Below are 17,173 nucleotides of genomic sequence, written 5' to 3' on the forward strand. Positions count from 1 at the left end.
GAAAAGCGTAAAAAATCTTTGAATAATAATATCATTGCGGACGATTCTGCAAAACTTCAACAAAATTTTATAAATCAATTTATTATATAATATTAATTAATAAATATTGTCAAGAGTATTTTATTTGTAGAATAATATATAAACTTTAAATATTCGAAGCAAAAGTCAAATTAAATAGATAGACTAGACTAGAATATTTAGTTTAGGCAAAGTACCACGCAATTGAAAATAAGTGAATGATTTAATTATTTAGTGATCTTGCAAATTTGTGATACAATCTTTATTACCAGAAATAAAGTAATTACTTTTTTGAACTTAACAGATTCATTTCACTTTTAGCTATTTCGTATTAAAATATATTGTATTCTTTTTCAGATCGACTTCATAGACTTTGAATACTACTTCTTCAAATTCTTCTTCCTTAATATTAGCTATATATACATACATTTATTGTTTTTTCTTTCTGAAACGCTTATAGGGGATTCGAATTTACGTACGTATATAGTTGGTTAGTAATAATAGTAAACTACTTGCGACGTGCTTGAGCCCATCGCTATAAACTTTTTAACATGATAAATGCCTCTTTTGTAAATAGTTTTAACAAATTTTTACTACATATACATATGTATATTAGATTGTAACTTTGCATGAACACATATGCTGACTGATCCATCGTTTCTTTGATACTTTGAATTAATTTTTACATGTTATATAAAACCAACACGTGCTAATATATACTTATCGACGGGAGTGAATGTTCTTTACATGAGTCATTAAGAATTCTAATTGACCCTAAAAAATCTTAGCTTTATAATAGGTGGAGAATTTTATGAATCGGTTTTTACCTTCTCGTCATTTGATACCGAAGTGATATACGATTTAATATTGCAAAAATGATATCTCGTGATCTGTTATCAAGATGTAGCATTGTCTCTAGTGTCAATTGTCTAGTGTCAATGAGATAGTTGGACCTTTAGTTACATATCTTTATTTAAGAGCATTAACCTTTTGTCTTATAAATTGTATTTAGTTATAATCAATATGCTTCATTTTAACGTTATAGCGATAAGCTTATACTTTAACTTTGTATGTGTTGTATGTACAGATTAATTGATACTTTGTTCCTATATATTGTTTTATACATATAGTCTATTTACTATTTTTACATTATTTATATGATCTATAGGTTTGCGACCGATACGACGTTCAAGTCTCTAAAAATATGACCATGAAAGAAGATGTTTTACCTTATAATATGTATCTTTTCGATCGAAGCAGTTCAGTCCGTACGCTTTTGCCCGTATCATTAAAAGTAACAGAGATATCGTTTTGTAACATCTGATTAACAGAGTTACTGAGACATTGTAGCCATTGTGGTCGCTAATAATCGCTAGATTAATGAATATATGTTGAGTATGTTGAATATAATAACGTTGAAGCTTAATTATCGCGAACTATGAGCCTCAAAAAAGATTGTAATACGTAAAGCCGAATTTACGTTGTTTCACGTTAGAGAATCAATGCGGATGATTCTTGCACAGTGAAAGTGAAGAATGAAACCCGGAATATTTACACCACTTCACTGGATGAATACTTCAAATGAAGGCAAAGGACACCACTGAAACGTGACACACCGACATTAATGAAACATTGCAGATACATAAAGTACTTACAAATATTCAACACGTATCTGTTTTAGCGTCAATCGTCCACGTTTATTGGATGAAAACAGTTTCTAAAGTCGGAGTCGAAAACGCATTTCCTGGATTACTTCGAAAACTATTCACGGTAGAGGAATGGTGCAGATTGACGAATTTTCTGCTTTTGAATAAGGAATATGATCGGGTTTATAGATTTTTAGAAAGTCTATTTATTTGAATAATATATTAAAAATTGTTGCTTTATGTTCATGTTTCTTGCGTATATTTATCGATTTTCATGTAAACTTGTTTATGTCGACTACATATCCAAACTCAAAACACCAATAAATCAAGGTTTTGATTTTTGTCAAATTAACGAATACAACTCTAACGCCGGCGCATCGCTTCAAGCTTGATATTTCTACCTACTACAATGAAATTATTCCCACGGAAAAATGAATTAAAATAAATTAGAAATGATTAAAATTGAAATAAATGAAAATTATTAATAAATTATTTTACAATCATATAGGGTATAATGAACGAAGAATAATATAGCATTTTCTAAATGTAGGTGTAGTAAGAGCAACAACAAGCTTGTTATGTTTATTTCATGGTTTTTGATACAAATGCTTTATAATATATCGGCTCTCTCCAAAGTTATCCTATTTTTACGATATAAAAAGTAGAGTTTTCTCACTCTCTGTACCCCTTCTCCCTTCGTAATATAAGGGGTATTTAAATAAAACACCTAAATGGGTATTCGGGATATTTCTAATTGCATTTTAAGCCTTTCGTATAGACCTAATCCAATTAGGGTAGAGGTAACTGCACATAAAGGGAACAGCACTTATATCTTATGTAAACCTCTTATATCTTATGTAAACATTTATTACACCACAAGTCATTTGCAGTGCACTAAAAGTAATAATCTGTTTATTACAGATTTTGTATTTAGAATAACATGCCAAATTAATTTGCGATGTTTTAGCAAATATCGATAATAATTATATTCGTCAATTTGCAAGAAACTAAATTCTGATTTATCCGCATTCGTTTCTATATTCATTTCGTACGATATAAGTATGAAATATGTAGAAATGCGAACTGGTTGTCGGAATATGCATTCAGTACACGCTTATATTTCTTGCTAGTGCCGTTTCGATACGAGTGTGTTATACATTCTGTTCATCCAAAGTAGAGCTCGACTCTACTCTGTTCAGTATTTACTTTGGAGGAACACTGTGGATTAAACGAGGATGAAAGCGGCGTTTTTTGATGAATCACCCGCGGTGTTCGTCTAAAACAAAACGATATGAATTCAGTTTAAGAGAAAAACATCTTGATTTATTCAATTCTTTAGTACAATTACCAAATGTACTAGGACAAAATCACCTTTAATTTCATTAAATTTTGTACTTACTACTATATAGCAGTATATATAATAAATATGTTATATACATTATAAAAATAATGTGTATGCCTTTGAATGTTATGTGTGTTGTCTATGTGTATTGATTCCAATTACAGGCTTGTGTGACTTGAAGAAATTTGTATCGTTGACTTTGAATGAAATCTTAATGACCGTTTTAAGCCGACGGTATGCGTTTGATTCATTTGTAGTCGTTGATAGAATTTCTTTAAAATCACTGAATGCATATTCTTTACTATTCGTATGTGTCTCATTAAATAGTAATATATCATTATTTGTTTAAAAAATAGCTACCGTTAACTCACAAATGTGACTAGTACCTGTATTAAAAGGCTGATGAAAGACATAAGAAATAATAGAGAGTTTTTCGAAGAGCAACATAAATATGGTATGAAATGGGAAGACAATAAGCTTATCATTTGCTAATAATAATACGTAATAGTAATTCCACAAAAACCGTTCAATTCAACGGACAGATAGTATGTTCTTTTTCTCTGGTCCGTTTAGAGAGGCTGTGTCAAGAGGCGAACAAAGCGAAAAAAGAGCAAGACTCCTGGTCGTCCGCGTCCGGCATCCAACAAACCAGTAGAAATAGAAGGATGCGCGTTCTGTGGAGCATGGAGGAGCGCTTAGAGTTAGAGAAGCGTTTAGCTTCTTGCCGGGTTTCTACAGGAAAGAAAAGAAAAAGAGCCCGTGTAGCTGCGGTCCAGGAACGTATTCGAGTTTCTTCGACCAGTGTGGGTCAACGTTCCGTGACCGGACTGCGCCGTAACTATCTTTTCTTGCAAATTTTCTTCATTCGTCCCTCTTCGCCAATCGCATCCCCCTCCCCGAGTGAAACCGCTGTTTCAAAAGACGCGCCGCGCTTTACCATCATCCGCCTTGTCGACTAAATTTCTCTCGCAAGACTGTATATGAGCCCCTAAGGAGCCAAACTGATCGATTCTACGTTTTATTAATTTTCCAATTTCATTACTTGCGAATGCGAATTTTTTATCCATCTGTAGGAAATTTAAAAGCACAAAATTGCAGAGAACGCTTATAATAAGAAAAAATATGTAAATTATGTAGAAGAGGAAGGGGGAATGGAGATGGGATAGAGACGTGGTGGATATATATGTGGAGGTTAGAAACTCAAGTGCAAATCAAATCCATTTCACGGCCGAGAGGCCTGAAATTAATAAATTGTCATTGTCATTGTTATTGTTATAAAACATTTCAAGTATAATGTTTTTTTAATAATACTTGATAGGCAGAACAATTTCTTATTGAGATAATTCATTTTTAATTATATTCTCGAAAATATGAATTTGCATAAAAATTTGCAGTGTACTCTCATTATATTAGTACACGATTAATATTCAGTTCTCAAGAAATATATTATTTACTTCCATAAGTTCATTCATCGCAAGAAGATGATATACAGTCAGTCTCTTAAGTCTAGATACTACACCCTTTAAATATAAAATATTATTATAGTAAAAACGGTGGCACTACGACACAAACATACGTATTCTTTTGACACGTTAAGATACATATCCTGCAATCTCCTTAGCATTTTGTAATTTTTGGCATAATGTTATCCCACGATTTTTGAGAGTGAAATGTACATAAATGAGCATAAATAATTCTATGACGTTAATGTGCGTTTTTACCTTCTTTGGTAAGTCAGACGCAAGATACGATAAATAGGCACTGGCGACTAACTGTAAATGATCGTTAACTTTGAGACAAATTTAAAAAGCAGTGTTTATATAGAACATTACTATTTTTCACTAAGGTTTAAAATCTTAAATATATAGATTCGATAACTAACTGTGAATGATCGTTAACTCTGAGACAAATTTAAAAAGCAATGTTTATATAGAACATTACCATTTTTCACTAAGGTTTAAAATCTTAAATATATAGCTTTGCACGGGTTTTCCATATGTGTGTAATAAAATCTTGTATGTCTACACAATTTCAAAGTCTTCTTTGAAACTGTACCAATGCAATAATACCAATCACGTGTCATTATAGTGTTAGTGAAACTTCAAAACATTTTGTATAACACATATAATATATTCAGAAAATGTTTTTATAAATTCAAATACTTTTGCGAGTCATATAGAAAAAGTTTTATCAGTATATTTAGAAATTAGTAGAAATAACATCTTTAATATCTAAACATAAATATAAATAACATAAATGTAAATATGGATATCTATTCTATAAATTGTATAAATAATATCTAAATAATTATAATATATATTATAGATAATATATATTTAATAATTTAAATAAGATTAATAATATATATTAAAATCCCGTTGTATAATCTATAAAACGCTTTTTGTCAACAATTCACGATAGTTCTCCTTTTTTTATTTCTTTTATCAGTTTACTATCTTTATATTCTTTATTGAATTAATCTGTTTCAACTATTTGATTTCATGTATTTTAACTAACTATGTTTATATTTTAACTAACTTCTCAAATTGTAATGCAAATAATACGTTCGTCAGTTAACGTTAAAAATGCCCGCGAGTTCAAAGATTATCTTGATCAAGTCCCTAGAGTGAAATTTCGAAGATCGAAACCGAGTTATGCTGTTCCGCTTCCATTAAATGATTAATGTTTCGAGGTACGTCTGATTAATGTTTCAAAGTCGCCATCGATGCGCCCCGACTAAGTTCATAGTTGGTGCTCAAAGCCAAACACGAATTCTCCGAGGAACCATTCCGATCGAAAGATACTGCACGCTGCGCCACTTCGTTTCACCAAGCATAATCTGCGATAAAGTTTCCACCAACTAGATAATACCGCTATTTATCATTGAAATCCTAGCATTTGCGACACCTCCGCGCATAGTACTTTTGTCGATAGGCAGGACGATTAAATTTAAGTATTATCGGACTTTTTACACTTTTACATTATATAATTTCTACATATTAGGTTATCTTCTGCTGTTTCTGCTGTTTTATGCAGTTCAAAATAAGAAATTAAATTATCTATTGACTGAAGCCACTATAAAATGTGTCATATTATTTATCATCTAAGATGATATTTTCCTATTATGTCTATCATCCTTTAAGTTATCCATTATCTTTTACTTTTTCTTTATCTTTTCACTGAATACAAGTTTCGACATAAAGTTCATGGGCTAAAATCGTTAGAATTTCGTCATCTGAGTACTACATTTGAAATTTTCAGTTCTATTTTTGTTACTTTATTTCTATTTTAGTTACACGATTATTTCGTAAATTAGAAATTTACAAATAAACTGTGAATTTTTATGCATTCGTGCGAAATGAAAGAATGCAGAAAAAATAGACATAATGCATAAAAATATATAAAATATCCAAAGTAAAGTACTGATTACAATTTTTAGTAGGTAAAAGGAATGCCTATTTTAGTGTATATTTAAAGTGTATAGTTATGTCTATAAAAACATATTTTCTGAATTTAGGTAAAAATTCACAATTTAATTATGTATCTAGGAACCTTAGGTACATATATGATTTTATGCGGGATTTTCATACTACGAAGGTATGAAATAATTCCGAGAATCCTAAAAGAAAAATAAATTAAAAATGATAAATTTTTAAAAGTACCCAAAAGAAAACCTGAAAAATTCTTATCCTCGGCACAAAATCGAAAAAGAAAGAGATCATCGCTTTTACTGAAAACACCAAAAAATCATTGAAAATTATGTGAGGTGTAATAACATTTGGATAAACGCGGCGAATTGCGCAGTTTCTGGGGCTGATTCACCTTGACGTTCGTCCGCTGCGGAAACGATCGCTCCTTCGTAGAGAAATCTCGATGTGGGCGTCGACGTCCTGATGGAAAAGAAAGAGTGGAAAGAGAGGCAGTGGGGTGCGAGGAAAGGACGAGAGATCGAAGGAGGTAAATTGCCCCGAGATATTTAATCCCGTGGAAAGGCCGAGGGATCCTTTATTGGCTCGGCGAGTGAGCAACGGGCAAGATAAGTTTCCCATAGGATCGATGGCCAATCGCGTTAAGCGATTTTCGCGCCTCGTTATCCTTTGTTTCCATCCGCGTTCGACGGACGTCGATGCTGTTACTCTCGGTCTCTTTCTATGTTTCTCTTCCTTTTCTTTTCTATCTTGAGCGGGACGATCGACTTTGTTGAGACACGAGTCTCGTATTCAACCATACCGATCAGTGGCTTGTTACAACCAGATTACACAAATGTTGGAGATTCGGACGTTGAATTTGAATTTTTGGAGTTGTGCATGCAGTTATGTAAGGGTTCGTTTTGTCATTCATAATTGTTATGGAAAGTTTTTTGCATCAGCAGACTATAGATATTCGTAATAATAATAATTCTCTTAATAATGATAATAATACTTCTTATTATTCTAATGGGATAATAATAGTAATAATTTCCTGCATTTCGTTTTTTAAGAATTGTAATCTAATAGTATAAGAAAATACACAGTAACAGACCGTATAAAACAGGAGATATATTTTGTGTTGTCCGAATTCTCTATTTTACAGAATCGATACAGCAAGTAAACTAAATTCTATATGGAAGTATAACGCAGCTGACTTTATATAGAAATAACTACGTATCACACACAATACGTATTACAATACTTATCATATAAAAGTTATTTCATAACTATGATTTTTGAGTCAATTAAAGAACATATACATTTGCATGTCGGGAGTGAATCAAGCCTGCAACAAAGTACAGAAGGCATGCGTAACGGAACAATGATCAATATGTAGTGTTCTTGTTCGTCACATACATACATGTATATAGAATCTCTGTAAGCAATTTTGCAATTGTGTTAGGCGGGTGTGCGGTAGCAATTTTCTGATCGCGTTATACGAGTAGAAGATACTTTATAGGCGTCCTCCTGTAATATATCCTGATTATAATAATAATTATAATTATAATTTGACCGAGAATGCATAATGTATAATGAATTGCTACATAAATAATTTCTATGTATAGAGTCCAATTGCTTCAATAAAAATAGATGAAAATTTAACGATATTGTAAGTTAATTTCTACTATTGTAGATAAGATAATGTTACTGTTATGTACGACACTGCTTGAGGCTTCTAACAGTAAGCTGTGTCCAAGCGAAAAAATTTCTAACGTTTCGGTAACATTACAGGAGTATGAGTACATCTTGACTGTTGATGAAGTTAACTGCAATGTTAGCGAAACCTTGGAAACGTTTCCCTCTTGGACACAGCGTATTCTTGGAATCTTCAAACAGTATTGTGCCTAGCAAATGTTATCTACGACAATGCCAAGTAACAATATTAGATGTGATAATTGGAGCCGTGAAAGCTTTAAGAATTGTCCTACTAGAATAAAATGAAATTTCCTCGTATAATACAGCAAATAGAACGAGAGAGTGACAAAAGTCCCGAAAGGACGATACACAGCTTTGTCGATTGTCGTTCTCCTTGTTTTCATTCGTTGTTAGCGAGCCAGACGTCTGAATTAAGCTTCGTTTTCATGAGCGGCCACGGGCCAAGATTGAATTGCCACCCGTCGGCTTTTGCCGCGGAGTGCTTTCGAAAATTAAGCGACATTGTGCCTTAACGAATAGGGATTCAAGCCTACGTCTGCCTGAAAAAAATATGGCAAGAAGGACTGGAGGCAGGATTGAGACTAGAAAAAATAATTATTGTCGTAATCAATTTTTGTTTTATGATATGATTCGTGAAAAATTTGTCTTTGTGTTGAAGAAATTTAAAAGGTAGTAGGTATGATATAATATAGGTAGAACGATGGTTTGTATTCCTTTTTACAAAATTTTATCGTTTTAGTCTCGAACTTAGCTTTATTTCAACCGAGAAAAGGAATTTGAGTATTTTAAGAAAATCTTCGGCATAGAGTTGGAACTAGAAATCACATATGTTGATGGCTATTTTCTCATATCTTCGTCAAATTTCAGAAATTTTGTAACTAAAACAGCAAGATAATAATTCTGCCAAAAGTGATGTAAAAAACGCGGTAGAATATTTAAGGAGAATCTTTGGCATAAAATCGAAACGAGAAATTACACACACATGCACACACACAAATCTTAAGTATTTAAATCAAGCTTAACTTCAAATTAAAAAAATTTGTAACGGTAGAAAACTGCAATTCGAAAATAAAAAATAAAATAAAAAAATAAAATAAAAAGTAAAATAGAAAATAGGAAAATACAGCAGCTACAAAAATATTTGCACATACTCTTCTTTTACAATATTAAATTTTTGAAAGTATCTGCTACTAAATATAAAATTTAATATACTTGGGGCTTAAATCGTTAAATCGCAAATACAAAATACCATGTACCTAACCTTATGAATTGGCGAAAAGTTCGTTAAGAAGGACTGAAAAAAGATAGTGGAAAATGGGAATCTATATTAGGACAAAGATGCTGGTCAAGGGGCTATCTTTCGAGGCGTGGCATTATTGCCTCGGTGGTGAGTTCATGGCGGTTAATGGTGGCGACTACGGTGGTACCCGTGGTCGTAGTAGGCAATATCTGGTCGGTCACGTAGACTGACCTCAGCATCGAGCAATAACGAGCTCGGCTGGACATTTCTACCATCGCAACGCCCGTACGTGGAGCACAAGGAATAGTCCTTCGTGCAACGATGTTTTTCTTTGCCGAGATATTCTTTGCGAATAAGTCGGTTCTTGGAAGCAAAAATTGCAGTGGCTATTAAAAATATTTGCACATACTTTTATTTCCCAATGAAGCATTTCTTTTATCAGGTTCTTTACATTTCATTCTCAGTATCCAGTTTTCGTAGTTATATGGAAGTGTTACTAACTGATACGAAATTTGATATATGTACTTGAGCTGCATTAATTAGTACCTTATTAATTAGTTAATTAATTAGTTAGTATAATAAATGTCATTGTAATTTGTTTGACTAGTACTTTAAACCTTCTGCTAGATTTGAGTTTGGTTTGATGGTTTCGCCCCTTAAATTTTAGACTTTCTTTCTTACAAAATTTAGTCAAAAAACAATTATATTAACATGCTGCAACTGTACATACAGTTTATGCTCTTCTTCTTTTACACTGTCTTAGGTAATAAAATGATTGAAGTATTTTATGATTAAAGTAGCGTAAAACACAACAACAACAACAACATAAGAAATATATTCTTTGATTTGGATCTTGTAACATAATTAATGAGAAAGATAGGTGGCAGAAGAATAAATGTGTTGCTGCTACTAAACTCGCTGGATACACAAGCTCTACACACTATATTAATCCTCTTTGGCAGGTTTTCAATATTGATAATTGGCCGATTAGTATACAACGGACCATAGATAACGCGGTATTATGTTAATAAAAATATCGTGTAATATGCTTTTTGAACTCGTCTTAATATTCGCTACAATCTAATAAGAAAATAAATAGAAATGATCCCGTTTAAGAAACATAAGGTGACTGTTTTCGTTATGAAAACGGACTATTTTTGAAATTTTTATTGTGGCCACTTCTTTCATATTAGATACCGATAAATTTTGGTTCGAGATTTTGTTTTGTCACATAACCGTAAATGGTTGAAAAATTGTCCGCCGTATTAGATGGAATACTCTGTATACTCGTGCTATTTCTTTCCCCATAGTCGTGTTCTACTTCCATATTTTTATTTTTTTATTTTCTTCGCTCTAGCGAAAACGTCGAAGAGAGATTTGCCAGGAAATTGCTCGACTCACCGTACATCTTCCCTTCGTCGGACAGGATGATTTTGCGTCGGCCGCATGGCGGATATATAGTGAGAGCTTCCTGGAAGCTCTGCTCGATATCCGGCGACCATACACCCTCCGCGTCCGCTGCCGATAGGTCCTTCTCGTCCTGCAAAATACGAACGCATCGGATAGGATTTCTCACAGACTCTTTAGCTGATACGGAAACTCTCGTGAAATCATTTGAAGATTTAAGCCTCAATTAGTATCTTTCGATTTTACATTATAATAGCTTGATTTACTTCATATAGGTTATTTAATTGTAAGATATTCGATTTAATTTTGTATTCCACGTTGTATATTATCTCAATTGCAAATTCATTTCCATTAATTGTAGTCGCTTTGTTCATTGCTGATAATCAATGTTTTATTATACATTAAGATTAGATAACCCAACCTAAATTGTTATAGTCAATATTGTTTCTATGAGTATAATCATTATGATATTGAAGAATGGAGGAAAATTTGAATTTGTACAGCCGTCTCCTTTTTATGACAAAAAAATCTATAAATTTAAAACATCAGGTAATTACATACATAGTAACGTGATCAATTCATTATCACTAGATTCAGATGATTACTTCTCTCCAATATTAAGATATATATTGATATTTTGAGCAAATTGAATGCATTTTCTAGTTATTTTATTATAACGTTATTCATTCATATTATACATGTCTCACGATGTACATCATATACAATATTAAATAAAATAAAATTTGTTAACAATGTATACTTATTATACATATATATATATACACGAAAATCTACATATACCTACCGAATATTGTGTATTTCATTTACCAAGGAAACTAAAAACACAGTTTCACGTCACAAAATTATTTATATTTACGTATCAATACAATTTTTATTAATGTATTTCTAAAAGGAATTTAAAAATATTAAAATATTTAATTCACAAAAATTATGGAATAAAATTACATCAAAGGCCTTTAACCTTTTCGATGGCAAGAAGATAGTAAGACATTATCCATGACCTACAACTTATCAATATAATATCAAGGCGATTTTTATCAAGGCGATCATTACATGTTAACACACATATGTAATTTTTAAACATTATATTTTATGTTCTTTTATCTCTTTTTTCTTGATAAAGATAAAATACAATAAATTGTGTTATATTTTGACAATATCTGTCTGAATATGTCTAAAAAATTCGTAGTGCTGATGATTTTACCATAAAATTTTATATTTCAATAGGTGTATATAGATTTTTGTTACTGACTTTACATTCTAACATTTATAACCGACTATGTATAACGTTTATCAACAGGATGATTGAATTACAGGTTACGGTTGAATTAAAAATTTCAAAGAATGAGAGAGGTTAGTGCTGCACGAACAGAATAATGGGCGATTACTTGGGCCGTTTAGATCAAGCGTAGAAAGACAGAAGGTGAAACGATTGTGCGAGTAGGGGAAAGTCTTTTCTGAGAAGTCCAGTCACGTTTATAATATTGGCTGGCACGCAATTCCACTGGAGCTAAGACCTCGTTTGTGTTTGTATCCTCGCAAGTGTCGGAGTCATAGATGTGTGAGAAATTTTATTCCATTACGTGAAAAGTAAATTATTGTAATTGAAAAAAGAATTTATGGGATTTTTAATCAGGATAAGGAATTAGCGGCAGAAAGGGATGAATATTGAAGGAATCGTGATTAACATTTTTCAGCAACACTAGCCCTTTTGCGAATTTAGTTACAAACGTTAACTTCATATTAATAAATCTTTAAAATGTTAAAGTGTCTCGTATTAAACTATCAAGCTTTTCATACCTTTTACTTGTTTAACCAATGCTTTTATTACATTATTTGGATACAGTTCGGAAATCTTTAGAAATCTTTACAATTTTATGATATACTAAATTAAAGTAAACGCGACAGTTACGAACGTGTGATTTATTATCTACACAGTGTAAAACAAAATATAAATGTTGTCATGACTGAATTTATCTTGAAATTATAATTAATGAAGATGAAATAAGTCGAAATTATTATTTTACTTAGTATATTATTAACGACTGAAAAATTTACAGAAGAAAGAGATATCCTTCGGCAATTTTTAATTCCGAAACGATGAATTAAATTTTACTTACTTATAGAAAACCATAGAGCAATCTAATTAACAAATCACAGTTTAAATTAAGATTTCTAGTCCATCGAATAATATTTCTCATTATTGTAATATTAATTATCTAGGCCATTAACAGATTCATTTTCTATGTATCTGTCGAAGTAGAAGATAATCACCATGTATCTTTAACGGATCATTTTGTGACACGTTATAAAATGACATAATTTTGTAATTTGCGAATGAATCAAATACTCAATAAAGATTGTAAACAATGATTGTTAATACATGTACATAAACAAACTTTTCTTTTCATGCACGATTCACATGACCGATGGTGGTCATAGTAACCTTTTATAATTGTCAACTTCTCATTGTTAATTAACCCCTTGACGCCGAGCTGCACATCTTACATAAATCGTACATTTATATAGAATAATACGAGTCAGTTATTTAAATCATTTTTCGAGTCATCAACTTGAAATTGAGATATTATATCATTTATACTGACAATAGGCATCATCAAATTATGATACGCCAATTTACACGACTTTGGAGATTTATAGTGCAATGGGAAATATTCGACACTTTCATTTTTTATCTGTATACTTAAAGTGTAAAAACTGATAAATATTTACAAAGGAAAGATTAACAAACATGTTATAATTTATAATGTATCATTTAAACAAATGGATCTTTACAAAACCTGTTTACATAGCCATATTCGTTGCTAAAAAAAAAAACACAAAATTCGTTCATTAACACAATTTTCCCGATTTTCTAATAGTACTTATCTCGATCTTCACCAATCTTTCTACCTGCAATTCTACCTTCATTGACAAACATGTATAAAAGATCTAAATATAAGCAAATGGTCTTCTCTATGCTCTTAAGTACTTGAAAACAGTTTCATCTATAAGTGAGAATCAAAGTGAGTAGAAAAAGTGAGTAGAAAAAACAGTTTTTCGTGACATAATGAAAAATCCGTACCGAATAATAATGAAATATCTGCACCAAAATTGATATCAATATTTGCTGGTTTAACAAAGAAGTACTGGCACAATTATGTGCCAGTATCGGAGGAATTTATAGGAGGATAAAGGAACAGATTATCGTTCGAATATTTATCGTTACTCACAGTAAATGAACTTACATCGCTAATTTCGCCAACGTCGAGGTTCTTGGTATCCGAGCCGGAGCCGTTCGCGTCGGGCGGCGGCCCGGAACTCGTGGGAGTCCACGGCGCGGAAATGGTGTCGGCTGCAGCCACCGCACTGCCTGTAACAATCGAATACATTCGATACATTAATCTCTTACAATCATCAAGCCAGAGTAATACAACTTTAATTAGTAATTTAGATATCATTAGAAAGTGCGATGCAGTACGGATAAATAAATAAATAAATAGGTTATTTAAGATAAAAGTAGGATAAGCAAATCTAAGCATAGATAAAATAAATACACATAGTACAATGTATATCTAGTAATAAGATAGTTGAAATGTAATATAACTATATTTAACTATATTGTATTATATATTTAATGTAGGGAAAATCCCGAAGGAGAACAATAACGTAATTATACATTAATTTTCTGTATAAGATGCAGAAAAGAAAAATTAAACGGAGTAACTGAATTACTAAACTCGATAAATGTAATATATAATATGTAAGTGTCTTACACTTCAAAAATTAACAACCACTCAAACCCAGAAATTTCACATTCAAAGAAAGGGAACAAACATTACACGAAACAACGATCAAGTTACAGTGGTGTGTAAAAATTTTGAAGTTCTAACAATAAGTCCAGATAGAGTTTTCACCTAATATTACGAAACCAATATTTAACAGAATTTTAGTTAAAATTAAATATAAGTACATGTAGAAGGGTAGAGCAAATAAACACTATTATTACTTAAAATTCTTTAAAAAATCACTCTTGGAATCGAAATTTCTCGGACAAAATCTATTTACTCAAAAACTTTCTCACAATACCATATAAAGCTTGCTAAATTCAATATAAATCATCCTAAAACAAGTCCAAATCTAGATTACTCTAGAAGAATTTTAACTAACATATAATATAAATAATATAATAAATGCATAAAAAAATAAAAGAAAACAGTACAATTAATGAACAATATTATTAAATAATAAATACTAGTACTATTAAAACTTTTGTAAAACCTCGCTTTCGTATATAGAAATAAAAAACTCTGTCTTGCTAGAAACTTTCTCATACCACTGCATTAAACTCCTCTAATCCAATATAAGCTGTAATTGTAAAACAATATTGTGAAGAAATCTAGATCTAAAACCTAAAAGAATTTCAACTAACGTTGGGTATAAGTGCTTAAAATAAATAAAAGAAAATAGTAAAACTAATAAACACTATTCTAATTCAAAATTCTTTGACATATCGCTTTTATACAAATGCAAATAAAAATATCTATCGGACGAGAAACTTGTTCACTCCACTGCATTAAACTGCTTAAATCCAATAGGTATAAATAATCGTAAACAAATTACTGTAAACGCGTCCGGAGTCGTGGCCGCGCGCGTATCATATCGAGGCGGCCTGTGACGGAAGTTCCGCGCGCATCGCAACGAACGAAGAAGATTTACAGCGTTGCACCGCCGACATATCTCGGACTCCGGGTCGCGGCCGCGTGACGGAATCCGCGCGGCTCGTTTTCAAGCCTGGAATATCACAATCCGCCACACAACCCGACCCAACCCCTCGCCCAAGTCTTTCACCAAGCAAAACAAAGAGAGACAGTCCCAGTAAAATAGAGAGAGAAAGACACCCACTAACAGTCAAATAGAAAGAGAAACCTTATAGAAAGAAAAAGAGAGAAACCTCTGTATAGGAAAGCACGCGCGAAAATTTCACTGCAGTTTGGCGAAGGTAGAACAAGAGGGGTTGCACACAAGAGGTGGGAGTATGGACGGTGGTGGAAAAATCAGCACGTGAAAAATCGCGGCACGAGCGGCCGTTGGCGCGGCTTTCTAGATTCTCTATACGTCGGAGCAACAAGTGTTTGCTGATATCGCGTATCAGTGCTTGGTTGAGTGGTGGGGGTAGATTGGAGGCGGAACACTCCGCCTACAGGGGGTGGAGTGTGTATGTTAAGCCCCCGGAAGAGCCCCTGGCCCCTCGCTTCCGACCGCAATACCGGATCCCCTTTCTCACAGCAACGAACCCCCGTAACACGCCGGGGGAAACTGCATCCTGTCGCGTTCCACGCGAGCCTCTAATCTCGGGGAACTGGTGGCGGCGGCGTTGGCGGCGGCGTTGGCGGCGGCGTTGGCTTTTGCGCTTCTTTAAGGGAAACGTGACGGGATACCCTTTAGGTGGAGAAAGAGAATAGGAATGACAGAGTGCAAGGTGTATTTTTCGAGTTTTTTTTCTAGGTTGGGATGTTTAGATTTTATTTTCGAAGGTTTTACTGGGTTGGATAGAGCTATTACGCTGCAAACTTTTATTAATTACAGTTTATTTTGGGAAATTTGCCTCGACGGGACTGTTATTACACTGAGAATTTCGATTCCATTTTATTTGAAAACAGTTGATTGAGTTGAATAATTTGATAATTGGACAGGACTGTTACACCGTAAACCTTTATTATTTTTTTATGTTTAGTTGGACTAGATAGAATGTTACATTGCAAGCTTTCATGAATAGAGTTCTATGTTGGGAGATATTTGGCTTGACAGGACGCACTGTTGCATGCATTGGATGTTTTCGTTTTATTTTGAAAGATTTGACTGGCTGGGCCTATTACACTGGAAACTTTCACTAATGCGGTGTCTTCGTGTAGAAAATTGATGTCTAATACGGGAAATTGTATTAGTAGATTGCAGGAGTTGTTGCAAATTTATATCTTTAATAACTAGAGGAAAATAATGGAATCAGAATAGAAAAATGTATATACCAACTTGTTATAAAACAAGTATTGGAGTATTTTTTATATATTTTTACATATATTGTAACGTATATTCTACAAATTTTTCCACTTTTTAATTTTCTATAAATGCAGAAACATTCGCAGTCTATGTATTAGGTACATATAGTCCTATTGGCGCCCACATAGCACAAACAAAGCATGTCAAATATCTAGGAATACATTTAGACACACGCCTCACATGGAAGTATCACATAAAATCAATAACAAACAGAATACGTGAAAAAATGAAGCAGATGTACTGGTTAATCAATAGAAAATCTAAATTAAGCATAATGAACAAACTAAACATATATAAAACAATAATCAAACCA

At 32.5% G+C, this 17,173-nt stretch overlaps 1 protein-coding gene across 13 annotated transcripts in view; it reads right to left on the reverse strand.

Annotated features, from left to right (window-relative positions):
- Window positions 1–17,173, reverse strand: part of LOC122567085 (protein scalloped) — a 325,787-nt gene that overhangs the window by 71,256 nt on the left and 237,358 nt on the right. For all 13 annotated transcript variants that reach the window (XM_043725268.1, XM_043725263.1, XM_043725265.1 and 10 more), the window contains 2 exons: window positions 14,049–14,173; window positions 10,774–10,912 (listed from right to left, as the gene is read on the reverse strand). In XM_043725268.1, coding sequence (XP_043581203.1) covers window positions 10,774–10,912; window positions 14,049–14,173 — 264 coding nt within the window. The remainder of the gene's footprint in view (window positions 1–10,773; window positions 10,913–14,048; window positions 14,174–17,173) is intronic.

This window comes from Bombus pyrosoma, linkage group LG4 (assembly GCF_014825855.1).
Source record: "Bombus pyrosoma isolate SC7728 linkage group LG4, ASM1482585v1, whole genome shotgun sequence".
NCBI classification, from domain to species: Eukaryota; Metazoa; Arthropoda; class Insecta; order Hymenoptera; family Apidae; genus Bombus; species Bombus pyrosoma.